Source organism: Suillus subalutaceus (assembly GCF_016647625.1).
Source record: "Suillus subalutaceus strain FC151 chromosome Unknown DFJ58scaffold_19, whole genome shotgun sequence".
NCBI classification, from domain to species: domain Eukaryota; kingdom Fungi; phylum Basidiomycota; class Agaricomycetes; order Boletales; family Suillaceae; genus Suillus; species Suillus subalutaceus.
This window is the reverse complement of record NW_024540268.1, coordinates 223080-249412: the sequence shown is the minus strand read 5'-3', so window position 1 is coordinate 249412 and position 26333 is coordinate 223080. Positions and strand designations below refer to the sequence as shown.

The 26333-nt window shown below is 47.8% G+C and overlaps 6 protein-coding genes across 6 annotated transcripts; 3 read left to right on the top strand and 3 right to left on the bottom strand.

Annotated features, from left to right (window-relative positions):
• Positions 1–1124: 1124 nt before the first annotated feature.
• Positions 1125–1418, top strand: DFJ58DRAFT_655251 (DNA helicase Pif1 like protein; the record flags this gene model as incomplete). Its single annotated transcript, XM_041381840.1, has 1 exon — positions 1125–1418. One exon carries the CDS (start codon positions 1125–1127, stop codon positions 1416–1418), a length of 294 nt encoding a protein of 97 aa, XP_041247433.1.
• Positions 1419–8047: 6629 nt separating this feature from the next.
• On the bottom strand, positions 8048–8470 carry DFJ58DRAFT_655329 (uncharacterized protein; the record flags this gene model as incomplete). Its single annotated transcript, XM_041381844.1, has 1 exon — positions 8048–8470. One exon carries the CDS (start codon positions 8468–8470, stop codon positions 8048–8050), a length of 423 nt encoding a protein of 140 aa, XP_041247432.1.
• Positions 8471–8598: 128 nt separating this feature from the next.
• On the top strand, positions 8599–12426 carry DFJ58DRAFT_714719 (uncharacterized protein; the record flags this gene model as incomplete). The annotated part of the gene is made up of 9 exons (XM_041384052.1): positions 8599–8654; positions 8790–8812; positions 9061–9107; positions 9314–9976; positions 10033–10211; positions 10263–10602; positions 10656–11211; positions 11260–12096; positions 12152–12426. The coding sequence occupies 9 exons, from the start codon at positions 8599–8601 to the stop codon at positions 12424–12426; spliced, it is 2976 nt and encodes a 991-aa protein (XP_041247431.1).
• Positions 12427–12565: 139 nt separating this feature from the next.
• DFJ58DRAFT_864592 (uncharacterized protein) lies at positions 12566–13428 on the top strand (the record flags this gene model as incomplete). Its single annotated transcript, XM_041394133.1, has 3 exons — positions 12566–12837; positions 12884–13180; positions 13228–13428. Exons 1-3 carry the CDS (start codon positions 12610–12612, stop codon positions 13426–13428), a joined length of 726 nt encoding a protein of 241 aa, XP_041247430.1. The 5' UTR covers positions 12566–12609.
• Positions 13429–13942: 514 nt separating this feature from the next.
• DFJ58DRAFT_838605 (uncharacterized protein) lies at positions 13943–15774 on the bottom strand (the record flags this gene model as incomplete). Its single annotated transcript, XM_041392466.1, has 7 exons — positions 13943–14140; positions 14218–14356; positions 14478–14585; positions 14648–15015; positions 15068–15238; positions 15294–15502; positions 15561–15774. The coding sequence occupies 7 exons, from the start codon at positions 15772–15774 to the stop codon at positions 13943–13945; spliced, it is 1407 nt and encodes a 468-aa protein (XP_041247429.1).
• A 9853-nt stretch (positions 15775–25627) lies between these two features.
• On the bottom strand, positions 25628–26333 carry DFJ58DRAFT_911956 (110 kDa antigen; the record flags this gene model as incomplete). Its single annotated transcript, XM_041395255.1, has 2 exons — positions 25628–26210; positions 26236–26333. 2 exons carry the CDS (start codon positions 26331–26333, stop codon positions 25973–25975), a joined length of 336 nt encoding a protein of 111 aa, XP_041247428.1. The 3' UTR covers positions 25628–25972.

Sequence of the window (26333 nt, the reverse complement as noted above, 5' to 3'; positions counted from 1 at the left end):
AAGGTGGGTGAAATTGAGAAGAGTGAGCGAGACTAAGGTGAAAACGAGCGAGCAAGTCATATGTGTAGCAAAGAAGAAAAGAGGTTGAAAGGAAGGAGGCAGGCTTGCTGCTCAGCTGGATGTGTGGTGCCAGTTCCTTCCGGGGACTCAGGAACCAGCACCTTACACATTGATGCTGAGATCGACAAGGCCTAGCCCATCGAAAGTACAGTGAACTATAGAGAAACGTGGGATTAGAGCATAAGATCTCGATCTCCTGCCAATTCAGGGTGGGGGAACCAGGGGGTATATGGCATGTTCTGCCGAGGGCGTGCAGGAAGGGGATACAGTGGGATTAAGGCTAGGAACTGTGCAAACTGAGTACCCGAAATGAGAAATGGCGGAGCTGATCATTACCAGCAGTGTTATGCATGGTGGGAATCCATTATGCATAAGGACTCGCCCATCAAGGACTAGAGACCACCATGCATAACCATACAGTTTCTTACCAGATATGATTATGCATAATAAGGACAGTATAGCCTGTCTATCTATCTATCTATCTATCTACACATTGTAAGGACAGAACATTTGATCCTGCGGACAATCGCGTGACTCTCCTGTCTGTGCTCCACCTGAGCTCGTGCAGTGCTCCACCTCTCCTCCAAATTGGTCCAGCGCCATGTGCGCTTGCCGTCATCTGAGTATTTTCAGATCCATTGATCACTCATTCTCCTCCTAACTACAGACTCCTGTCAGTAGATCATCGATGTCCCCCTCCTATCCGAGTGCTGAGCTCCTATGTTTTGACCACCATGGCTTCAGCGTGCTCCTTTCATGGTATTGTGGGGATTCAAAATGCTACACCTTATAGCTTGGACTCAAAAAAGAGGTTCTGGAAGATGGAAGGTTTCATGCCTGTATCTCTTGATCTGGAAAACAGCATATCTTCGACATCATCTGCAACGGTATTCAGTCACGAGAAGATTGCATGTTCTTTGTTGAAGGCAGACCAGGAAGAGGGAAAACATTCATGGTGAACGCGCTCGCCTCCACACTACGCACTGCTGGACATGTCATCCTCATTGTGCGGAAGCAGTGCGTTGTGCGCAACAGCTTATAGACGTGGTCAGACAGCTCATTATATGTTCAGGATTTTCATAACCGAAGACAGCACAGATCTTCACTCCACCATACATCCCTTCTCTGCACGTGCCGATCTCATTTGCAATGCTACAGCAATCATATGGGATGAGTTGCCCATGGCAAACAAAGCAGCTTGGGAGTGTGTGGACAACTTATGCCATCGCATCATGAATGTCTACGACAAACCTTTTGGCGGGGTTCCAATGATCGGTTTGGGCGACTTTCATCAAGTAGCGCCTGTCATGAGCGGTGCTGGTGAGTTGGCTTCCTTGGCTGCAGAGCCCCTTCAGTGACAAATCCTGTATTATACAGGGTCACCCGACCTACATAATATCCCGTGTAATACGGGCCAGCGGATTATGGGCTGATGTTATGTATATTCCCGATGTTGACGGGTGGGCCGGGAGGCATATTATTTCCGATGGAGACGGGTGGGCCCATCTATGCTGATGTTATATATATCATCGACGATAGCGGATGGGCCGGGAGAAATATTATTATGGAGATGGGTGGGCCCATGTGGGTAATATGTAGAGTAGGATTGACATATATTATAGACCTGAGGAGAGATGTATAGCAAATAGTATTATATAGATGTGTGGGCCTGACGTATTAGTATTATTTTGTAGACAGATGGGCCTGAGGGAGCGGTGAAATATTTATTAGATAGACGGGTGGGCCGAGGGTGAGGGGAATTATTTATTACATAGACGGGTTGGGCTGAGGTTGAGGTGAGTTATTTATTAGATAGACGGGTGGGCCGACGTGGGGTAATATCAGATAGACGGTGGGCCGAGGGTGAGCGGAATTATTTATTACATAGACGGGTGGGCGACGTGGGGTCATATTAGATAGACAGGGTGGGCCGACGTGGGGAATTCTACATAGATGGGTGGGCCGACGTCGGGTAATATTAGATAGACGGGTGGGCCAAGGGTGAGGTGAATTATGTATTAGATAGACGGGTGGGCCCAGATACATATCATATAGACAGATAGGCCTAGGTATTGTACATTTTTACGAGTTTCGAGGCTCGAGTTAAGAAAATTCAAATTTAAGATGATATACATTTTTGTTGTCTTGAAATACCGAGACCCGAGACCCGAGATTCGGCACTCGGTAGTCGGTGAAATGAGTACAGAAATACATAAGATAATACACATTGTTCTCAGAAATCACAAGTTTCAAATGTCGATTTGTAAATCACGAGTCACAAGTCTCAAGACTCGAATCACCGAGTACCGAGTACTGAGAACCGAGTACTGACACCCGACACCCGGAATTCGGCACTCGGCATGCGAGACAAAAGATTGGAAACAAAACTCAAAATTCGAAACTCGAAAGTACTGACTACCGAATACCAAGACCGAGTACTGAATCTCGGGTCTCGGTACTCGGTATTGGTACTCGACACGATGCTCGAAACTCGTAAACTGTTTCGAATCACCGAGTACTGACTACCGAGTACCGAGTACTGAATCTCGGGTCTCGGCACTCGGTAGTCAGTACTCGGTGATTCGAAACAGTTTTACGAGTTTCGAGCATTGTGTCGAGTACCAAATACCGAGTACCGAGACCTGAGATTCGGTACTCGGTACTCGGTAGTCAGTACTCGGTGATTCGAAACAGTTTTATGAGTTTCGAGCATTGTGTCGAGTACCGAGTCCCGAGTACCGAATCTCGGGTCTCGGCACTCGGTAGTCAGTACTCGGTGATTCGAAACAGTTCTACGAGTTTCGAGCATCGTGTCGAGTACCGAATACCGAGTACCGAGACCCGAGATTCGAGTGCTTTCGAGTTTCAAGTTTCAAGTTTCAAATCTGTCGTCTCAAGTCCCGAGTGCCGAATTCCGGGTCTCGGGACTCGGAACTCAGTGACTCAATCAATGGACTGGCAGAGGTTACATTCATTGAAAACTTGTATATACATCTATCACTATGCAATTATGTAGCCATGTCAACCTCCACAGAAGACTCTTCAACCTTCACCTCCACCTCAACATCCATGTTGCTGGAAGAGTCATATTCTGGGACAAGGTTGCTTGGATCACCTGGGTCCACAATTTCGCCGGATGCATCTGGATCCTCTGGATGAACAACTTGGTTGTAGTCGAACAGGAGACCCTCGATGGCAGAGGCATCCGGGAATGTCGGGGCTGCGGGTGTGGGAGCCATTGTTTCCATACTGAGATCAATCAGAGGAGGGAGTGCGGATTCTGGGGGTGACATGGTGCGGGGGCCGGATTGATCAAGCAACAAGGATGTTGCAGGGGCAGGAGTGTCGGGAAGTGGGAATGAGGGGTGCCGGTCGATGATTTCGCGCCTAAGGCCTTCATGAAGGCGTTGCAGGGTGTCAATCTTACCATCCTGCTCTGCCACACGAGCCTCCAGAAGAGCGATTCGAGCTGCGCCATCTCGAATCGCAATGGACATGGCATGGAGATCTGGCATGGGCACCCCAAGTGCTGCAGCAGGGACTGCCGACCTGGAAGACGGAAGGGCTACAAGGGAAAATGAAGGTCAGACGGTGATGAAAAACTCGGGTGACTTACGAGCTGGTGCAGGTGCGGGTGCAGGTGCAGGTGCAGGTGCAGGTGCAGGTGCAGGTGCAGGTGCCTTGACGGCAGTGATAGTCTTGCTGCGACCACGCGTCTGGGTCTTGGGAGTGGTCACAGCAGTGACACCAGAAGTTCCGGCCCGGCCACGAGACTGACTGCGAGTTCGGGCCCTGGACTGGGAGGCAGGGGAAGCTTTGGAGGGGGCGGGAGTTTGGGATGCGGGGGGAGCCTTGGAGGGAGTCTTGGAGGAAGCCCTGGATGGTGTTCTGGACCTCGTCTTCCGGGTAGTAGAGGAAGAACGATCGCGAGGAGGCGGGGATCCCATAGTCGCGGGGGTGCACTTGATCTTCTTTGTTGTGCAGTAGACGCACGACATACATGGAGCCCCGGTCCTCTTGTCCGGCCGAGTTGCGCAAGGCCAGTTGTGCTTGTGGCAAGCATAGCATGGGTTGTTCTGTTGGTTGTATTTGTGTATGGACACTTGAGATATTTCAAAGTACTCACCGGTCCGGGAATGAGAATGTCAACTGCAGGGATGACTGGGGGTGCCTGCACCGGAGGTTCGGGAGTGGGCTGGGAGGGCTCCACAACTGCTGTGTGACTGCCGGCAATCACCTGGTATAATGTAAGCACACACCCGAGTCCCGGACGCATAAATGACACTTACTGTGGCAGGGCCAAAGGGCTTCTTCTTGGGTACCCGGGGCGAGCGAGGCGAATCAGGCGTCCTTGCGACAATTGTGGAGAGCCGGGGAAGGACGACCTCCGGCACTCCACCCAAAGGTGGCTACACGAAAATGAGAGACAATGAAAAAATGAACAAGACGACATACCTGCATAACCGAGTCTTCATCATCTTCCGACTCCACGATGGCCTTGGACTTCACAACGCGAGCAGACCTCTGACGCTTGTGACTCTTCATCGCGGATTTCGGGGGTTGGGAGGAGGGTCCAGAAATCAAGGGGGACTTCCTCTTCTTACTCCCTTCTGCCTCGGGGTCTGGGTCAGCGAAGACGGCCTTACCTTTCCCCTTGTCCCGGGACTCGGTGGTGGGGTTGGTGGAAGGGCCGGCGACATTGCCGGCAGGGATGGCTGGGGAGGGAAGGTTGACAGGAATCGGACCTGTGGATGGGGGGGCAGCAGTTGGGAGATCGAAGGTCTGGTCGCCTAAGGCGTTCCAGGCGAGGACCTTGGGGTACCAGGCGTGCCTCAGAATGCGAGGATCGTCATACCCGATGGAGTGCCAGTCTGGCCAGACCTTGGGAACCATGTTGCGGATGCGCTGGAGCTCTTTGGAGCACGAAATGATGAGGCCGGGAATAGGACCATCCCCGGACCCATACTCCTTGGCTACATCAGACTACCAAGATGTTAGAGAAGAAAAAGCACCCAAACAAAATACATACCACAAGTGTAGCAACCTGTTTTCCCAAAGCCGAGTGGCTGGGACCCGGGGGAATCTGCCGGGCGGCACTGATGATGGCCATGATCTGGGCAGCGGATGCCTTGAGATGGGTCAAAGAGTTGTCAACTGGAGTGGACATGATGAGTGGGTTGAGAGATTTAAAGATCTTGAAATCAGATTGAAATCAGTTATCAGAAAGATGAAGTTTCAAACAAACAAGACATTTGATGGGCGATCCACAAAATCGTTTATTGTTTGTGTTTGTTTGGTCGTGGTTCAACTTTCGGCAATTGCCGGCTTTGTGTTGAACTTCGAAGTTTTTTAGATCATCAGTCAATCAGTCCACCAATTCTCCACACATGAGTGCCCATCCAGCCGTTAGATTTAATGACCCACCGGTGACCGACTATAATTCTATGGATGTGGATGACTCATCTATGGGCCGGGCATCACTAGGTATGTTGTATTCTTATCATGCCTTATCTATTCACCGGGTATCCCTTAGATGACTTAGATGACTTATACCTCGGGCCGGATGATGACATAGAATATGATTCTATGTCATCCGGACCCCCGGATGCGTCGGCTGCAATACCCGGTATGACTATACATTACTGATGACCTGGGATCACCATGCATGCTAACTTCACCCTTGAAGATCAATCACATCCGGGTCAAGCTGATGATGCCAGCTGTCTCATTGATCCAGACTTGTACCTCGGGCCTGAGGATGATGTCATTGATGTTGATGAGTTGCTGGACTCTGCTGATCCTCCCACTTTTGCTCCGGCTACCTCAGAGGTGTCTATTTCATGTGGGTCCATTCATTCTGGACCATTATGGAGACTGATCTTATCTCCCAAGCCGACAAATCATCTACCGAACTCCCTGCAGACCAGCCGGAGCTCAATATCGAGGATGTACGGTTGATGGTCCGGGAGCTCCATCCTTTCGGAAAATACCAACACCCAGAATGTGAGTATCTGAAAGCAGAGCAGTTATCTTTGAGCTAATCTTTCTGGAAGACCAATCCGTCCAAGATCGACTCCATGATTACAAACGCCGTACTGGAGGTCTTCCTGACCCTTCCATCCAACAACTAATCGAGGCCGAGCGTCCATTCCGAACTGCTTGGGCAGAAACATCCGACAAACTGAAAAAAGCTGATGCAGACCTGCAGAGGTTGCAAAGAGTTGAACAGATGAGCATTGAAATGCTCAGGGTAGTAGATTCCATGATTGAACACTTTGAAGAACAACTGACCATGTAAATTACTGCATTGCAACCTGTGAATTTTCATTGACATCCCCACATCATGTACACTACCGAATTTTTCAATACATGTCCCCGGGTGTCGAACGGGACTCGATACACGATGGTCGGGATTCGATAATTGGGACTCAACACTCGGGACTCGATAGTCGGGACTTGATGTTTGATATTCGGGAGTCGATAATCGGGACTCAACACTCGGCACTCGATTTTCGGGACTCGATGTTCGATGCTCGGGACTCGATGCTCAATAGTCGGGACTCGGTGTTTGACGAATCTCGGGGTTCGGGACTCGAGGTTCGATAGTCGGGATTCAATGTTTGTGACTCAATAGTCGGGACTCAATAGTCGGGACTCAATAATCGATATTGACTAGTGGGGACTCTGCATATCATATTAGGTCTGATATATGAAAGTTACACATTGACATGTAAATACAAGCAGGTAATGGCAGGCAGTGTAGTATCAGCCCATTACTTCTTTCCCCTTGCTCTCGTCACTCGAGTGCTTGTGTCCAATGGCTGCTGTGTTGACTTACTCCGGGTTGTCCTCGCCGATGGCTCAATCACCGCTTTCCTTTCCCCGCATGTTCTTCAGCGCCGGCGACCTATTGACTCGTTCTGTTGCACCATCCTCCTGAACATTGCGAGTGACTCTCGCAGTCAGCCCAGTCAGGAGGTCGCCCATTCGCGATGTCAGCAGTGCACCAGTCTTCCCTGCATTGACCGGGCGAGGCTTTGGAATTGCATGTGGGACCACTGTCCCTTCATGTGCTGTCGAAGGACCAGGCTCTGTTCTGGGTCTCTTTTGCGGGGATCTACCTTCCTCTGTGTCATCATCAGCATCATCCTCCATGTGATGAGTGTCGTCCTCGGGATTGCTCTCTGGATCACTCTCGTGATTGGCCTCGGGATCACTGTCAGTTTCGGTCGATGAATTCCGAGGCCTTCGGATCATAACTCGTCTGGCATTACGAGTCCGATGAGAAGGTGAATTTCCGGATACAACCGAGGCTACCATGTCCCCATCTCTGTTCCTCCATGCTTTGAACAGGAATGTTGGACCTTCGCCTTTCTCCTGCCGAGCATACCAGAAATTCAGTAAGGCGGTCGTGTCCCAATGTTGCAACTTCGAAGGCTCCTTCAAGTCCACATCCGCCGGAAGATATGTTCTTGCCACAAAGTCATCCTGACTTTGTACGATGGCGCTCCATGGCACAACTGCCTTGACAATCCCAGAACAGATACCTGTATAAATGCATTCAACAAATGTTCGGGTGTTGCGACGACGGACTCACGATAGTGCGATGTGAGAAATGCTCTGACGATGGCTTTCTTCTCCTCAAGTTTCGTCTCGGTGATGTCAGGAAGCACCGGCATCCCATCCCCATCAATTTCGAGTTCGAAAGCAGGCTTCCTGATTCTCTTTCGACCTCCATTCACCTGTCGCCCACCATCTCGTGCCCCAGCACCTATCATGACAAAGATCAACCAATTCATTCCAGTAGCCAGAGATCAAACACTCACCGAATTGTTCCTGCGCGTACTCCTGCCAAACTGGCTCGATGTCCTCCCAGTCCTTCGTCTTCATGAAACTTTCCCCATCTCCTAATGCCTCGTTATCATCGTGCCTGCATGAAATGTATTGAGATCGAAGATCTGCGATGATCTGCGATGACAAAATTGACTTACATCCCGAACAGCACCTCTCCCTGTTCATTCTTCCATGCCGACATCACAAACACTCTCATCCCGCATTGCCTCCACATCTCCTTCGAAAAGTGCTCCATATACGCCGGTCCCTTCTTACGAGCCACTTGTGCTTGTATCTCGGGAGGAGGAAAGTTGCTGGACCATTCTTCAGCCGTGTCTTTCGCCTTCTCCAACTCATCATCGGACAATTCAGCCATGACTCTTTTTACAGCCGCCTGATAATGCTTGAACATACCGGGACCTCCTGGCTTTGCCCCGGACTCGTCCTCAATCCTCTTCAGCACCTCCTCCCGTTTCTGCTGGTAGATCACCTGCCTAGGAGTCCATTTCCTCCCATACTTTATCATGTCCTTCCTCTCCTTCTTTTTCTGGTTGTTGAACAACCATGTCTTGTACATCTGAGAGTTCATGGAAGAATAAGATGTTAAAATTTTAGTTTTGAATGAAGCAAGGATGAATCACCTGCTTCCTCTTCTTCCATTGTGCTTGGTCGACCTTGGGAGCAAATAGCCTGGCAGCCCTAGCTATGGCAGTGAAAACTGCCCTCTTCTCAATCCTTTTCGCCGAAGTCCACTCAGGAAGGTAGTTCTTCAACTCCGAAATTTCGTTATCCGTGAGCTTCTGTGTCTGTGGTTGACGCGCCCTATGTCTTCCAGAAGTGGAAGTCAACTGAGTGGAATGACCTGATCTTGCCATTGTGAATGAGATTGCAGAAAGGGCTGAGGATGAGCAAGGTGGAAGTAATAACGGTGACAAGTTCAACTTTGAGCAAAGCCTAACAGTTGGTTAATCGACCCATAGTGGACGCAATTCCATTATTGGAAATGAATTTGTAATGACGCATCAAGCCCGCATAAGATCACATTGCAATAACAATTTATTCGCATTCCTGAGCTCGTGCTTTGCTTGCAGCCTTAGAAAATAACATGAAGATAGGTAGATGCACCCCACTGCAAAGATCCCACAGGGTAGAAGCAAGGGGAAGCAGAGGTAGGAAAATTTGGGTCAAGGTCCCACTTGCAAGCACAAAAAGACGTGCATACAGGTCCATGCCTAGCTCTCCCCCAGAATCACCAACACTTCGGCCTGTTGAGGCACCACCTCTTTGGGAAGACATTCCTGACAATACTTACGAGCAAGACCAAGGCTCATTTGAGCCTTTGCAACTCCCAAAAACCATGGCAAGTTCATGTAAAATGTTGCATTGCAATTCAAATGATAGCTAAGTATAACAAATCCAGAGTCAGAATGACTACCTCAGGCAATGGCTGCCAAGGCAGAAATCATATCTGCATCACCTCCTGGATCGAGAAGCTCCACCAGAAGATAGGAGATGCGTCGTCTGCGACCAGGATGGGGTCTACAAATGTCAAGATTGTCTTGGGGAGCCACTCTATTGCACTGGCTGTTGCAGAAGTCAACATCTTTGCAATCCCTTCCATTGGATCAGTCAATGGAATGGTCAATTCTTTGAGCAAAGTTGTCTCGCTCACGTCGGACTCGTCATACACCTCGGTCATGAGGGCAAACAATGTCCGGTACTTACGGATAGGTGGGACTTGTTCGAAGAAGACGAACCGGAAGACCAGCTTGAGCCTGAAGATCTACCATCTGTGTCGGGACCCGAGTTCCAGCCGAAGGAAAACACCATGGTCATCATTGACAAGTCCGGAGTTCATCGCCTCCGGGTTCGATGCTGCGATTGTCCAAATGCCATGAGTCCAGACCTTCAAATGTTTCGACATGGATTTTTCCCCGCTTCATTTAACAAGCCGAAGACTTTGTTCACCTTCAGGGTTCTCGATGATTTTCTACTGGACAACCTTGAATGTGGGACCTCGGCGATGAACTATTACAGCAAGCTCCGGCGAATGACCTCGAGGATGTTTCCACACCTTGTACCGGTAATGCCATGTCTCTCTCATCTAAAGGACATTATATTGACAAGGCATGGGGCAAGGACCGATACCGAGAGCTCATGAGAGTCGCCCGACAGTGGAGGCAGTTGAAGACGATGAAATGGCATGGCTTCGGCCATTGTTCCGACAGCCCGAATGCAGGAGATCTCGCATTATTTTGCCCGGCATGTCCTCAGCCTGGGATTAATGTGTCCTTCTCAGGGGATGAATCACTTGATGAGTGAGTCTTCCTCGATACCGAAGTCACCTCAGCAATAATAACAACTCCAAGGTGGAAATACACCCGGTCATTTGTTATGGATGGAAATTTCAAAGCTGAACACCTGCATCCCATGAAGCCATTTGATGAAGTTTGGCTGTCAGATGGGTTGGGATTCATGGTGGGAAAGGACAGGTATAACACGCATCTTGCAGAGGCTGCCGACACTTTAGAAAAATCAAGCTGCAACAATCACCGGGCAGTAAATCAAGCAAATGCGGCTCGGCACAAGCTGGAATCCACGGGTATCGGGGGAGTAGCCTGTGCGAGACACGGTTGCTTTGTTCCTCACTCGATGGTAGATTTTCAGAAAGGCGAAAGGCAAGCCGACCCAGCCATTCGATATTCACGAGTTAACCATGCATCATTCGCAGACAAATGAACATGGACTATGCCCTTTGTGAGGCTGCCCGGCACAACATGGAAGGCATCACCAGGGCGGTCACCTTCTATGATATCAACTGTCAATACAACAAGCACTTTCGGGTTCGGGTGGATCGAAGCCGATTTCTCGAAATGGTTCCGGAATTGACCATCATTCCCGGAATCGGGTTGTGGCACATCCACGGACATCAGGACAGCTGCTATGTCCGATATGCGTCGAATTTTATCGAAGGCATCGGTCGGATTGATGGAGAGATCATGGAGACCCTATGGTCACGTCTCAACCTGATTTCCCCTGCTGCTCGGGGAATGTCATCCCCGCATCGAAAGGAATGTCTCGATTATCAGATGAATGATTCCAATTTCTGCAAGATGATCCGCATGAAAAGGACCCTTTGCCGAAAATACAAGCAGGCGAAGAATGGCATTGCCGAAAGTGAAAAGGCTTTCGACATACTCAATGAAGCAGCACCCGGCGATTCAAAGACAGAGTGGCTAGCCAGCGAGAGGATCGCTCAGTCCAGCAGAATAAATAATCCTGCGGCTATGGATGTATATGAGATTAATATCAAGAAGGGTTAGTTGACTTTGTCTCCATCAAAGTCTGAATTAATTTTGCATTCAGCACCGAGCAAAAAGGAGATCGAGCTTAGGCTACTAGAGGAGGGTAATGCCCGAAATGCAGCACCTGCTCGCAGGTCTGTGGCGACATGGATATCAATGGGGTTGGCGATTGAAGAGGCTCAAATCGCATTGCTCATCGAGGTCCGAAGAATTGGTAGAAGAACTACCGAGACACAGAAGTTAGACATCGCCCGGCAACGCGATCGTCTCCAAGGCCAGATAGATGGATTCACTCGGTCTGCTATTACGCATCTCGGAGAGGGATTTGATGCAGATGATGATCCTGAAGACTTGTACTTGGACATTCTTGATGATCTCGATGATGACTTGGCAGACTTCACCGAGACATCTGACACATGGGCAAACTCCCCTGAGCTCACTGTAATCCCATTGCCATCAAACCTCGGGGTAGATCGATGCAGACGCTGTATGGCAGACGATCTCATTCCGCTGGAGATGTCTCTTCGTGAAGGGCAGGCCAATGACTCCCTTCACAACCTCCGAATTCACTTGTGCAACAAGGCGATTCTGTTTCGAACAACAGTTAGGCAAGCCAAATCCCAGGCCCTGAAAACTCGAGCTTGGTCCCAGGTGACGTCGGTGCAGCAGGCAGTGTCCCTCCATGCCAGTATATATACGAAGACGAGGAAGCAAATGATGCAACTGGAGCCAGGGCAAGACCAGGTTCAGAAATACAAACCCCTGCTTCGAGAGCAACTCAAAATCAGCACTGCCGTCGGCGATCCAAATGCCCGAGGTCAGCGAAACGAGTCCCTCGCTTGGTTCTGGTCAGTCGAAGTCGACCTTGGGGGTCCCGATCACTCGTGGAATGAGGAATGTGAGTTCGGGCATGCTTGATGTGTCCCGCACTCAGCTGACGGAGTCATCCGAAGTTTACCGAGTTCATTGGCTCCGGGCAAAGGCACTACGGGATCGATGGAAGGAAGAAATGATGTTGGTCCAATTGGAGATGGATTGGACATGTAACTTTTTCTTGTGGAAAGCAACCCAATGGGGTGACAGGATGCGCGAATCATTGGTGAAACACCTTCCGGGTCATGCATGCTACTCGGGAAGGCAATCCCAAATGTATTCATTGCTGGCACAGGATGCCCAGGCAGCATTTCAAGACCTGAAGACCGGGTTTATAGATGCTCGAGATGAATGAAATTTTTTTGCCAACGATATGAAACAGCTACTTTGACCCAAACATTTTAGTCCCGGGAATTGGCCGGGTCGACCCATGTCGGAGTTTGAAAATTTTTATCAATCAACCAGTGGCTCATATCTTGACCTCCGAACCAACTGCCATTGTCATTGTCATTTCCAGCTTCATAATCCTGCATTAACCATGTCTGTATTGCATACTCCCCCAACATCCCCTTCTAATTCTCAGACTTCCGGCAATGGGTTCCGACCCCTCACACTCACTCAGGCAGATATTGCAGCTACAATGTCAATGGCTGCATCTCGCATCCGAGCGTCCATCTCTCAATATCAGATGGAGGCTGCCCACACCCAGGAGCCATCTGCTACTCGGATCACGCACTTTAAAGCCGGGCTGCAATGGGAGATAGCTGTAAGAGGCTGATGACTGTGGTGGTCAATGCTGACATTTCCAACAGACTTTTGTGACTCCCATCCTGCAGTACTCAGCTGCAAGGAACATCATTTCGGTTGTTCCGAGCCCGGTTGCTCATATTCTTCAGTTGATTCCCGAGCTCACCTGGAACATGGTTCCGGACCACATCTTTTCATCCCACCTATGCCAGTTTCAAGACGTTGCAGATCTGGGGGATCCCTCCCGCATTGTATCCACCTATGGTACTCCATGGTGGACCGGATCAACTGCCATCCCGAACGAATTATGGCCATGGGATCAGGTATTCGCTAATTGTGTCTGTCACTACCAGCATTGGCTAGTAAGACTTTTACAGAATTTCCTTGAGTGATGACTAATCCTTTCTAGTCTGGCGTTGAGGACGAACGTCTTGTTGTTCCCGAGCAGGTGGATGAAAGCTCGCTTGCAACGCTGAAGGCACTGAGGTGGATGAGGGAACGCCTCCTGACAGTGATTGAGGATCAACAAGCTGGCATCCGTGAAAAGATGGCAGAGATTCAGATGTACACCGCCGTCCTAACCAAATTGAACCCAAGGGGACCAGAGTAGTTCTAGTCCTTCAGTTCAGAATGTTGAAGTCTAAATTCTGTACATGATGAAATAAGTACTGAAAATTACATACTGACTTTCGAATATCTGACCTATTGCTATATGCTGAGTCCTGCATACCAAATATCGAGTATCGAGATCCAGATATCTTGAGTTCCAAATATTGAGTCCCAAACATAGAGTCCCGGATATCCAGTCCCGAAGCCCAAGATTCGAGACGAGACTTGAAACTCGAACATTGCTATGAGTTGCGAGTTTTGAGTCCCCACCGAGTCCTGACAATCGAGTCCCACAGCCCGACTATCGAGTCCCAACCATCGAGTCCCAACCATCGAGTCCCGACAATCGAGTCTTGAAACCCGAGTCCTGACAATCGACTCCCGAAGCCCGAGATTTGAGTGCCGACCATCGAGTATCGAGTCCCCAATATCGAGACCCAAAACCCAAGCAGCCCGAAGCCCGAGATTCGACACGAAACAAATCAAAACTCCAAACACCACGACACTTTCTTGAATCACCGAGTACCGAAACCCGAGTACCGGGTACCGAGTCTTGAAACCCGAATCCGCACTATCGAGTCCCAACTACCGAGTCTTGAAACCCGAGTCCCGACAATCGACTCCCGAAGCCCGAGATGTGAGTGCCGACCATCGAGTATCGAGTCCCTATTATCGAGACCCGAAACACGAAGCCCGAAGCCCGAGATTCGACACTCGAAACAAATCGAAACAAAACTCAAAACATGACACTCATCAATTTTGGGAGTTGTTTTCTTGAATCACCGAGTACCGGGTACCGTGTACCGAACCCCGAAACCCGGTACTCGGTAGTCGGTGAAATCGAATATCGAGTCCCGACTATCAAGTACCGGGTACCGTGTACCGAAACCCGAAACCCGGTACTCGTAGTCGGTGAATGTGTACAATCACTATGGAATATACTCGAATATCGAGTCCCGACTATCAAGACCCGAAACCCGAATGTTGAGTATGGAGTGCCTGACATCTAGTATCATGTATTTGAAGGTGGGTACTAACACGGGTAACTACCTTTCTACTTCTTCCAATCCAACCTTGCCCATCCACACGACGGAATCCCAGCATAAACATGAACAGCATCCCTCATATACCATGCCCAGGCAATCCGATCCCCTTCCACTGCATGAACCGCGTGTCTGACAATCCTTCCCGAAAATGCAATCATGCACCCCGGATCGTACCTTAACTCCAGCTGCAGGCTTGGCATACTCATCCGAGCATTAGAATAATTCCCCACGCTAGTGAGAATATCGAAGCATTCGGAAATCGATGAGGGGTCTCGATGATTCGGGGTTTCCCGATTGCATATGACGGTGAGGCTGTTAAACACCGTTGCCCAGTACTGGAGAGTCTCTGACATCTTCGGCAGTTCCTTGCTTCGTGCCTTTTCTCCGAGGCTCGCAAAGGCTTGCAACCCTGCCCAGTACTGCTCAGGATGCATCACCCTGAGTGCCGCTGTGGCAATGGCTGCTGGCCTCGCAATGGCTTTGAGGATGTTCTCGGAGGATGGTCCCTTCAATGATGCAGATACCTCCGGATCGGACTGATTCTATGGGATTGGTGAGTTTAACTACCGAGATCGCCATCTCATCAGATCCTACCTCGTGCCCCTGCTGAAACCATGCCGGAGATAAATTAACGCATCCGGGAGTTAGGACATCATTTTCCGAGCTTGGTGTGAACCACTGTTGATTAGTCCGCCAAATCCCATCGAGCTTTATGCTTTGTTCGAGCATGGGAGCTAGCAAATCCGAGGCCGCCCAAATTTCATTCTGTACGTACCATTTGATGTTCAATATCCATCCAGTCACAATATATATAACACACCTGGGTGGCATCGGTCAAGGCGTCTGGGAGGTACCATGCGATGATGGCACCGGATGCATCAAGAATTGTCGCGGGTATGTCGATCAACTTTGTGCCCTCATGGCCAGGAGGACACCTCTCAAGCAACTTTTCCTCTCTCTCTTCATTACGCCCCGTGTCCTTTGGGGAGATCAATTTGCTATATCTTGCAATATCAATCGGCATCTGAACTGTGATGAAGCAATTTGACTGATAAAACGAATTTTCCGAATCTGCAGGAAGACTCACTGGGATTTTTATATGCCTTTATGAGCCGATCAACCAATTGATCACAAGCCATCACCAGATCAGTGTCTAGGTTTGGAGAAGGTATAACTGGGTCTCCTCCTGTCTTCTCTGCATTGAATTTCTGTTCCGTATAATCACATGCCACATGAGTGACAGTCAGGGCCCAAGTGCGCAAGAGGGTTATTTCATCATCGGAAGTGGAAGAAACATCCATGATTGAATTGATCTTGTGAGATCAGAAGCTGAATCCTGAATGTCCGCACTTTGGTGTTAAAGGGGGTGGAGATTGAGAGGATCAGATAAGGGAGCCTTGGATGATCTGAGCTTTCAAAGATCTATTTCTCTTATCATCTATTGCTCAATGAAATACCACATGATTGGAAGTCTGTTGGATGTCAGATACTCGTTTGTCGAGACCCAGGCCTCGGATCTCGGTACACTTCACTCGATTTTGATACCCGGGACACCATAGTTGGAACTTGTCTCGAATCTTGGGTCTCGGGCATCGGGTCTCGGGTCTCGATGGTCGGGACTCGATACTCGATTGTCGGGATTCAATGGTCAGGCGTTGGGTTTCATGACTGGGTAGTCGGGACTCGATAGTCGGGACTCGATGGTCGATTTTCGGGATTCAATAGTTGGGGCTCAGATATTGGTACACTTCACTCAATTTTCGGTGGTCGGAACTTGGCATTTGGCATTTGGTAGGCTTGGATGATGTTGGCTTTCAAAGATCTATTATCATCCATTGCTCAATGAGATACCAGATGATCGGAAGTGTGCTGGACATCACATATTTGTTTGTCGAGACCCGGGTCTCGGAACTCGGTACACTTCGCTCGAGTTTCCACTTCACCCCTTTGCAAAGCTCCGTGCCATACCACATCATTAGATGACTTTGAATAATCACCTCCTTTGATTTGGATGATATACAACTAGCTGAGCTCCATCATGTCTACAATTATCATTCTCCTGGGCCCACCCGTCTATCTTATATACCCCCACGTCGGCCTACCCATCTATGCAATATATGTCTCCCGTCGGCCCACCTGTATATAATACATCTTTTACCACTCCCTCGGCCCACCCATCTACAAAATAATATTAATTCGTCGGCCCACCCGTCTAATATGATATATATCTGGGCCCACCTGTCTATGTGATAACAAGCACCCTTGATATACCCGGCTATTTGATACATATCTACCTTGGTACACCCATCTACATAATATCCAACTACCTCGGCCGATCCGTCTATTGAAAATTCATGTCCATCGGCCCACCCATCTACTTTACATATTCCCCACCTGGGCCCACCCGTCTCCATCGGGAATAATAACACTCCCGGCCCATCCGTCACAGTCGAGGATATATCTACCCTCGGCCCATGGTCCGCTGGCCTGTATCATACGGGATATTATGCACGTCCGTCCACTCGTATAATACGGAGATATGTTACTGCAATATGTGGACTCAGAAGGGATAGGATATACATGTAATAAGACTGTAGCACTTGTTACAAACTCAAGGCAAGGCAAATTACATACCAATGAGGTAGGATGGACAATGTATGGATTCCGACGTTTCGGGTGGATCCTAGAGCATGAGAACAGCGCGCTGGATAAGAGCTAAGCGCGGGAACAAGCGCTAGATAGTGCAGACATGTGCTAATGGACCTAAAACACATTGCTGGTAGTTCCGACAGCGCTATAAGCGCGGGAATAGTGTCGGATAAGTCGTGGGAGTATGAATAGCGCTGTGGGAATGTGCATGCATAGTGCAGGAACGTGCGGAATAGCGTCGGACAAGGGTTATGGCTGAGACAAGTGAAGACTGCTGATAGGGGAGTAGTGAATGATATGAGGGATAACTCTGGTCCACCTATTGAAGGCTTATGCAGGTATACATGCCTAGTGCCAATATGATTGTCACACTGGTAGTCCTGGCAAGGACGTAGGGAGCCGTCTTTCTTTCCTACAAAGAAAAATCCGGAGGCTTGTGGAGATTTTGATGGCTGAATAAAATCTTTCTTTAGGTGCTCATCTAAGAATGCTTTGACGGTGTCAGTTTCTTTCGGGGAGAGGGGGTAGGCTCGTGATGATTTAGGCACAAAGCCTTCCTTAGTATCGATACGATGGTCCACGCCCGGTCGGGAGGGCGGGAGTTGGTTCAGGCCGTCCTTGGCGAATATGTCGGTGAAGTTGTGGAGGTATTCTGGAACCAGTTCTTCAAACGACTTCTTCTTCATTTCTTGTGCTTTTTCTGAGGCGAATTCTTGAGCCTTGTTGCTTATCTTCATATATTCTTCTTCTTTCTTTGCTGCAGCTAGTAGCCAAACGTTCCTTAGAGGGAATGGGATCTTCCTCTGCTCATTCTTTGATGTACCATTGCGAGTAAGGGGAGTGTCATAGGAGATGTTCTCGGTGAGTCAGACAGAGGCCCCATCAGAGGTGTATTCAATCAGTACTTCATCATCAGTGAGGGGATAGGAGGCTATTTCTTTTACCTCAGGCGCTATTTGCGCATCAGTGACCCAGGCATCTTGCATGGTGTCGAAATCCGGGATATCAATGATAATAGGGGTCGGTTCCTCCTGTTTCTTGGCTTTCTTTGTCTTCTTAGCTTTCTTCTTGTCTTCTTGATCTCTTCGAGAGCGTGCATAGCATCGCTTGAGAGAGTCTTCAGGGGTGTGAAGGGCAATTCTTCTTCATCTTCGATGATCGGTTTCATACCGCGGAAGAAGTAGGGGGATACCCCACCATCCTTACGGTGATCATTGATGATCCTTTCGACTTCTCGAGATCTTGGGGTCTCAGAGAGGGCAATCGTGTCATTGGCCCAGTCGATTACCGGGTTCATGACGGTGAGCCAGGGCTTACCAAGGAGCATATCATCTTGGTTTGCTAATTGGGTGACGTTGAACTTGCCCCACATTACGTGCTTGTCAAGTCTGATAAACAGCGTGCAGTAATGTGTGACTCGTCCAGCTTTCGAGTGGCTTCCATCAACTGTGGTGATATGGAAAGGTTTGGAGAGTTCATGTAGTCGAATGCGGTTCTTGCGACAGAAACCTGCGTCGATGAATGATGCTCCAGCGCCTGAGCCGATGATAGCAGTGCATGCAACGGTCTTGGTGCTTAAGGTTGAAAAAGAGTGATGGGGACACAAAATTCATTCGATCTACCAACAGTCTTAGTGTACAACAGGCAGGTAGGAGATGCTGACGTTGCAACAGGGCTCCGCTTCAAAAATCCTCAGATCTGTCCTTGGATCTGGTCTTCATCTTCCTGACAGAGAGTCGATTGACTTCCATGTCTTCTTCGTCCGAGTTTTCATCGGCCTCTTCATCATCAGGCTGGTCGTTGCCACGCCTTACCGGTTCTTTTCCTTTCTTGGAGCTTTCTGCATCTCCTCATCGGACCTTCGGGTGGTGTTGACGACTACTGGCTCTGTGGCCAGTCTCACCACAGGCAAAGCATTGCACGTTCTTCATGTACGTTTGCTTCTCCTTCAGAGTAAGCATACGGTTGACGTCCATCGCGTCTGGGTCGCGTTTAGGACCATTGGGCTTAGGGACGTATCGTGTTCCTTGGTTAGGCTTGTAGGTTTTCTGTGCTTGGTGCATGGCGCGACTTCTTTGATAGTTGGCATCCAACTGGGTGGCGGCGGTGTACCATTTTTCAATGGTGACAGGGATGGTCTCCATCTTGTAGATGGCATCGCAAAGTTGGGGCTTCATGCCAGTTTCGAAGAAGTGGATGAGAGCAACGCTCTCCTTCATTGAGGACTGGGTTGCGAGGGTCTTGAACTCAGCAATGTAGTCAGCAATGTCATTGCCCTGTCTAAGGGTCTTGAGTTTGGTCATAGTGGATACCTTAGCGTCTACACTTAAGAATGAGGTTTTAAACTCTTTCTCAAAGTCGGCGAAGGTTCCTAGCGAGGGGGTGGTCTTGGCGAAGGCTTCAGCAATATAGTTGGTCTTCCAACTGAAGGCCGTTCCTGACGCCATATAGGCCAGGGCGGGTACCAACTTGCTTGGCTTCAGTGTTGTATACTTCATGGTTAAGCATGAAGAAAAGCTTCACGCCGAGGAGCCATCCTTGCGCCATATCTAGGTTTCCATTGAAGTAATTGGGCACTCCGGCCTTGAGTTCGACAGCCTTGGTGGTTGTTGGGGGGTTCGACATTCTAAAACTTGGGTTCGCTGAGAGGTTTCTTGGTGGGCGCTCTTCAGGGAATTCGTCTGACGAAGTAGAAGTGTCTTCTTCAGTCTTCGTTTCTTGAGTATCATGGTCTTCGTTGGCCTCTTGGTACTGTTCATTGAGGGGTTGTTCCTCTTCTTCTTTGGGGTCAGAGTCTGGTGTGTTGGGATCTCTTTCCCAAGCAAACTTCCTTATCCAGGAAGACGTGTCAATATCCATGTGGTGAAAGGATCAGTAGGTAACTTGAATCTTTTGTTATGAATGATGCAAGTTTGCAACTAGAACTTGGATAGGGGCTCTTGCTAAGCCTGCTGAGACCAGGGAGCATTCAATAGCAAAAGTTCACAGCAATAGCTTCGTCGACTAGACGAAGGTATTATCGACGATTAGGATGGCGTGTCTCTAATCGTACTTCACAGCTAGCAAGACTATTGAGTGACGAGCTCAACAGAGATTTAGATGAGAAGTGGAAGCTTGCTTAAGGCTTCTAGCAGATAGGCAGGTAGAACCAAGTAGATTCAAGTTAGAGAATACAAGCAATACCCTACTGGTATATATAGGTAGGAAGTGGTTGAGGGCAGGACTGCTGGATTAGTGGTAAGGGTAAAGGGGACTGAGTCAGAACGAGTCATATGTGAGATAGCACCGGTTGGGCGGTAAGGGTAAAGGGGAGAGTGAGTCAGAGATAAGTACCGGTCAGGCGGTACGGGCATAGGATTTGTGAGTCAGGGGAATGAGACAATGGTAACAGTAAAACGTGCTCAGCAATCTAGAAGAGCTGTGTGTTTGAAGTGAAATGACGTAGTAAGTACAAAGTAAGACAAAGGGAAAGGGAAAATAAATAGGGGCCTAACACGACCCGATGTTCTTGTAACAGCGCTCGGTCACGTCCCATGCGAATGCTAATTCATGAACCCGAACGAGCCAGCGTATAAGCTTCAACTTGTCAGGCCATAACCAATTAGCGGGGTCTAAGTCCAATTTGTCCGCTCTTTCTTGAGTGAAGCGGACACCTGGAACGAAATCAGGCGGGTGGGTAGGCAGTGTAGGCATGCTGGCCAAAGGGTCGTCAGGGTAACCGTCGCATTATTCTATATTTGGGGGGCATAGAAGTTTGTACCGTGTGGACTTTCTTTGCGACTGGCTTGTAGACCAGCGCGTGTCGGGTCTTGTCGAAGGAATATACACTGTTAAATGCATCGACAGACGTGCAGTCAATAACTGAACGAGTAGAGACGAGATGGGTATATTGCGCTGTGAATAGCGCAGCGGAAAATGAGTCATGTTTGCTCCATAAGAGTGGGTGATGCGCGGATGGCGTGAGATGGTAGTTAGAACCAGGAAGTAATGTATTAGGACGTGAAATAAGAGAGAGGGGCGGGTGTGTATGAGTCCATTTGTCTCCTCGCGATATAAGCGGATCATCAATCATCAAAAACCCTTCTTGCAATCACTAGGAGGCGGGTGCGACCCTTTTTCGCATTTGGGACATCTCTTTACCCAGCAGTTGGTAGGAATGTGGATTACCTTCCCTGAGTTCGGGTTGGTCAGAGTGATGTCTTGTTCCCCATTGGGCAAATCCTCAGTGTGACAGCTGGTAAGCGTGAAGAATGGGCAACCTAGCAAGATCTCGAAGTTAGCAGTTGGAACAACTTGGACCTGGAATAGCATTTCTCCTGCTCCAAAGTCTAGCGGAATATTCTCTATGATGCCAACTGTCTCATCGGTAGAGGTATTGACTGATTCCATGACCAGTTTATGGTCAGATCTCAATGGAATGCTGCCTAGCGACCGCCAAACAGATCGCGGCATTACGATGCACTTGGCGCCCTGATCAAGGACACAGGAAAGAACCCGGCCATGACTCGTAACCACTCTGATACATTGCAGTGACTCAAAATGTTCAGCGACAATGTGACCGTCGTCACTCCTTTGCAAACAACTGTTGTACTTCCTCAGGAAATTGTGCGTTGTCTTACTAGGATGTGAAAGGCAAGAAAACTCTCCAAATTTCACAATCCTCCACAGTCAATGGTTCAGACAATTACCAATGGTTGATAATGTGGTCGTTCATGGGGGACGAGGTGTGTTGAACTTTTCAAGCGAACGCTAGTGATGTAAAGGGGCAAAGAAACGATAGAAACAAATAACGATAGAAACCAATAGTAGCACAAGATAGTGCTATAACCTTCTGAATAATGTGTTGCAGCTGTATGCAATGAACTAGAACTATACTATATCCCTCTTGGATATTCCCTACTTATACTTCAGCAATGGAGAACAAATTCACTAGCAGGATCGTCCCAATATGTGGCCTCTAAACCGACTCTCTGCTGCTCAGGATCTCACAGTGAGTAATGACGCAGTCCAGAATAGAGTACACCTTCTTGATGTACTCTTAAGTGGCCAAGCTCTTAATATTTGTTGACAGATTGTAGGTCTTATTTGTGTCTACCCTAATTGATGAATAATACGTGAAATTCTCCCCACAGAACTTTTCCTGTGTCTAAAAGAGAACTAGAATGATTGAAGACGATAGAATCAAAGTTGGCTCAAGAATGTGGCCAGATACTTCTGAAGAATGTGCTTTAAGAATGTGCTAATTGAAGATTATGTAATCAAATGTGGCTCAAGAATGTGGCCAGATACTTCTGAAGAATGTGAAGTATAATGTCAAAACAATGGAGCTAAATAAGCTAATTTTTCTCCTGATATTCACTTGAATGTTCACTCAAATAATGGGGACAAAGAATCTAAGGGGTGAAAGAATGTTCCCCTACATTCCCCTAACTGTGCTTCACTCTGTTAATACTTGGGAATCAAATTGATTGCTTCAAAAGAGGGGAAAATGAGCCCCCTTATATACTACTAGACTAGTGGCTGTGCTACTGATTACTAATGTACTATAGAATATTCCAGAATGTGTCAGAATTATTGAGAAAGAACTATAAAATGTCATGGAATGTCATAGAATGAGTTAGTAAGAAAGATGACTCAGTATGAGTCATAGCAGACATGACTCATTATGACTCATTGTGACTCATTGTGACTCATCTGTTTGGTTACCAATCCAAAGTTGTTTATTTGTATTGTCAACTTGTTTGGTACCACAGCTTTAAGTACACAAATACAAATGAAGTGGCATGGCATATGTTTGTCATAGGGGTAAATAAAATAAAGAATTATAGAAAGGATAAAGGGTACGTTAAGTATTTAATTTGAACTGCTAAGTCGTATCTTGGTGATACATGCTCAGAAATGTCCAAAGTAAATTGAAGTAAGGTATAGAAAATTCAGGGGAAGTGCATAGACTATAGTAAGGAGTTACATGTATCATAAATTTGCCATGACCATGTACGAAACAGGTTTCGTGTGTGTCAGCATTTCGGGTTGGCCACTCAGCTCATTCACTGATACCGACCTGACAGTAACGCACTTGGTGGTAGTCATTTCCTTGAGCACCTTGCGAATGTCAGTAGATACTGCGATCAACTCCCGCATGGGTATGCTGATGCTGGAGTCTAGCATCCAGTTGATTACCTTCTTGTCAGCTTCCTTATCTTCTAGCAGGTGGGTATACCTAAACTGCGTAGAGGAGGGATTAGCGGTAGGCGGTGTCCTGCATGATTTGGGAATCATGCATGGACATGACTACTAGGTATCCCCCTAAAAGACAAAGTCTGTTAGCTTAGTCCTCAGACTAGTCAACCCATACCTTGGTATCAAACCTTGGTCAAATAGTTTCAGTTTTCCCTCAGTGATTCATGAATCCACCATGTTTTGAAGAAAAGTCATATGTGAGATGGGAATCACATAATGACCTAGTTGATATGAGAAGCAAAATGAAGGTTAAGGTATTGCCTTTCCTTTGGCTTATTCACTTTGGCTAGACAAACCCATAGAGAAAAGTTCAAAGCCTAACAAAAACCTATCTAAAAAGCCCGTGTATTGTGTACTATTATTTGTTCCATTATTTCTGAGTTGTTTTCTCTAGTGTTTCTTTACTTTACTTTTCTATTAGGATGCTCTGACTAATCAGATGCTTCATAAAATTGTACCTACAGGGTATGATGTCATAATGATGTCATAGGACTTCACCTACACTCCTGCAGGTATCTTGTTGAAAGATATGATATCATAGTGATGTCATAATGATGTCATGTTCCATGGAATTTGCTAGAACATTCCAATGACTCATAGTGACTCAGAATGATGTCATTATCCCACCATGAATATTCTGGAATGTTCTTTTGCACCTGCTAGAACATTCTGCTCCGGTTTTTGGAATATTCTTCTCACATTCTGAAGTCATTACATCACCTTTTTACTTACATAATATTCCCACACAAAATGTATATAAGGAGAGCCCATTCTCCCCCCCAAAAAATAGATCTCCCACTTGTTGCATTCAAGAATCTCCCTCTTGAGCAAATTGAACTCTCACCTAAGAAGCTTCAGTCTGAACAAATTGCTGCTTACAAAGCCCATTTCCTTTGTAAGAACTGTCCAGACAAGTGCAGGGAAAGTGTTTCCCTTGAGATTACGTAAGTTTCTCGCGATAGAAACCCAGTTTTGTGAGACCAGTGTTCTCACCACGTAGTGTTTACTGACCAACACGAGCTTTGGTCATTGTTGTTATTTGTGAGACCAGTGTTCTCACCAGGTATTTGTATACTGACCAACACAAGCTTTGGTCATTGTTGTTATTTGTCATTGTTTTTTATTTGTCATTGTTGTTATTTGTGAGACCAGCGTTCTCACCAGGTATTTGTATATTGACCAACACGAGCTTTGGTCCACGTAGTCACATTTGAGACCAGCTTCTCAACAGTTAACCATATATTCAGGAAACCAGTTCAAGTGTCTAGACAGTATATCCTAGACAATCCCATAGTTTCAATCAGAGATAATAAAGCTCCAGCTAAGTTAATCTAACTGATTGGTTTAGCGAACCTCCCAAGAACTCACACATTATCTACCATGAAAGAAGAAAAGTCGTAGACCATGTTAATCGAGGACTGGCAAGAAGTCTTATCCAGTGTAATTGTGGTGTCATTACATTCTTACATGTATTCATATAAGACCCTCAGTTATTAAGACAGCGGATCATAGGATGAAGAAGAGGTCGTGGGGTAGCGATGATGAGGATGAAGTACTAGGTGCGGATGATGAGCTTGCTGGTGTCACCACTACAGTACCTTTGTTAGGCACACTGGCGGTCTTCGACCCAGATGCCTTAACCTGTGGAGATGCGACTTCCTCTACTATGTTGGTAGTCTTAGAAGATGGTCCTGGTTTTGGGCGTGGCGGAACATTAACGCCTTCAAGTCACATGTTCTTACCCTTGTCCTTGCGGTTAGCGCGATCCGCTTTCACCGCTGTGAACGCATCGCGGGCTCGGGTTGCTTCTCTCTCTAGGCGGGCTAATCCTTCATCATCAGAATCACTATTCTCTACACTGGCGCATGTGTGCATGAATGCGCAAGGCTCGATATCCAGAGTCGTAGTGGGGTCAGCACAACAATACATCAACCCTAGCACTGTCGAGTTAGAACCTGTAGCAGGTCCATCGCACAGGAATCTGTCTATGCGCTCCTTGAAATTCCCATCAGAGAGTCTTCCAGGGATGTTGCTACCGTTGGGCATAACAATCCTCTTTTCCGGTGTGATGTGGATCTTACCCTTGCTGGCATATTGGTTGTGTAAAGCGCAGCAGTTCGTATACATCAGTAAACTACAAATTTTGTCACAGACATCAACATTTTCGACAGTTCCCACAGTAACCCACAGAGGGACAGCGCTCACAGCAAACCTCTCCCAGGCAGAGCAATTTCACACACTGCTTGGTATTTTACTTTCAAATTTGTTAAGTCCCGCATTACATGTACTACTTTAATCAAACTTTTGCTAGTACTCTATACTCTCAAACTCGACCCTCATCATGCAACTATTATAGACGACGGCATCAACATGCAACGACTCACCAGCCGCCACTCACTGTCGATATCCTCTGCCTGCACCCTCTCACACCCTCTCGCAGATTTTTTTTCTTTATTTTTCATTCATTTTCACTAATTAGTAGTAATTACAACCTTCCCGCACACTGTCAGGATGTGCGTGATATCTTTTTCGACCTACTTACTCAACGCTGATGGTGCCATGGCCATGTTCTGCTCTCAGAATGTCGTTTTCACTTGTTCTCACTCGCCCTCACTCATTCTGACTTGTTCTCGCCCGTTCTGACTCGTTCTGACTTGTCCTTGCTTGTTCTGATTCATCCTTGCTCGTTCTGGCCCGTTTGGACTCGCCCTCACTCGTTCTGACCTGTTCTGATTCATCCTTGTTCATTCTTACTTGTTCTGGCCCATTCTTACTCGTCCTCGCTCGTTCTGGCCCGTTTGACTCGCCCTCGCTCATTCTGGCCCATTCTGACTTGTCCTTGTTTGTTCTGACTCGTTCTTGCCTGTTCTTACTCGTCCTCGCTCGTCCTTGCCCATTCTGACTCATCCTCGCTCGTTCTAGCCTGTTCTAACTTGTCCTCACTCATTCTGACTTGTCCTTGCTTGTCCAT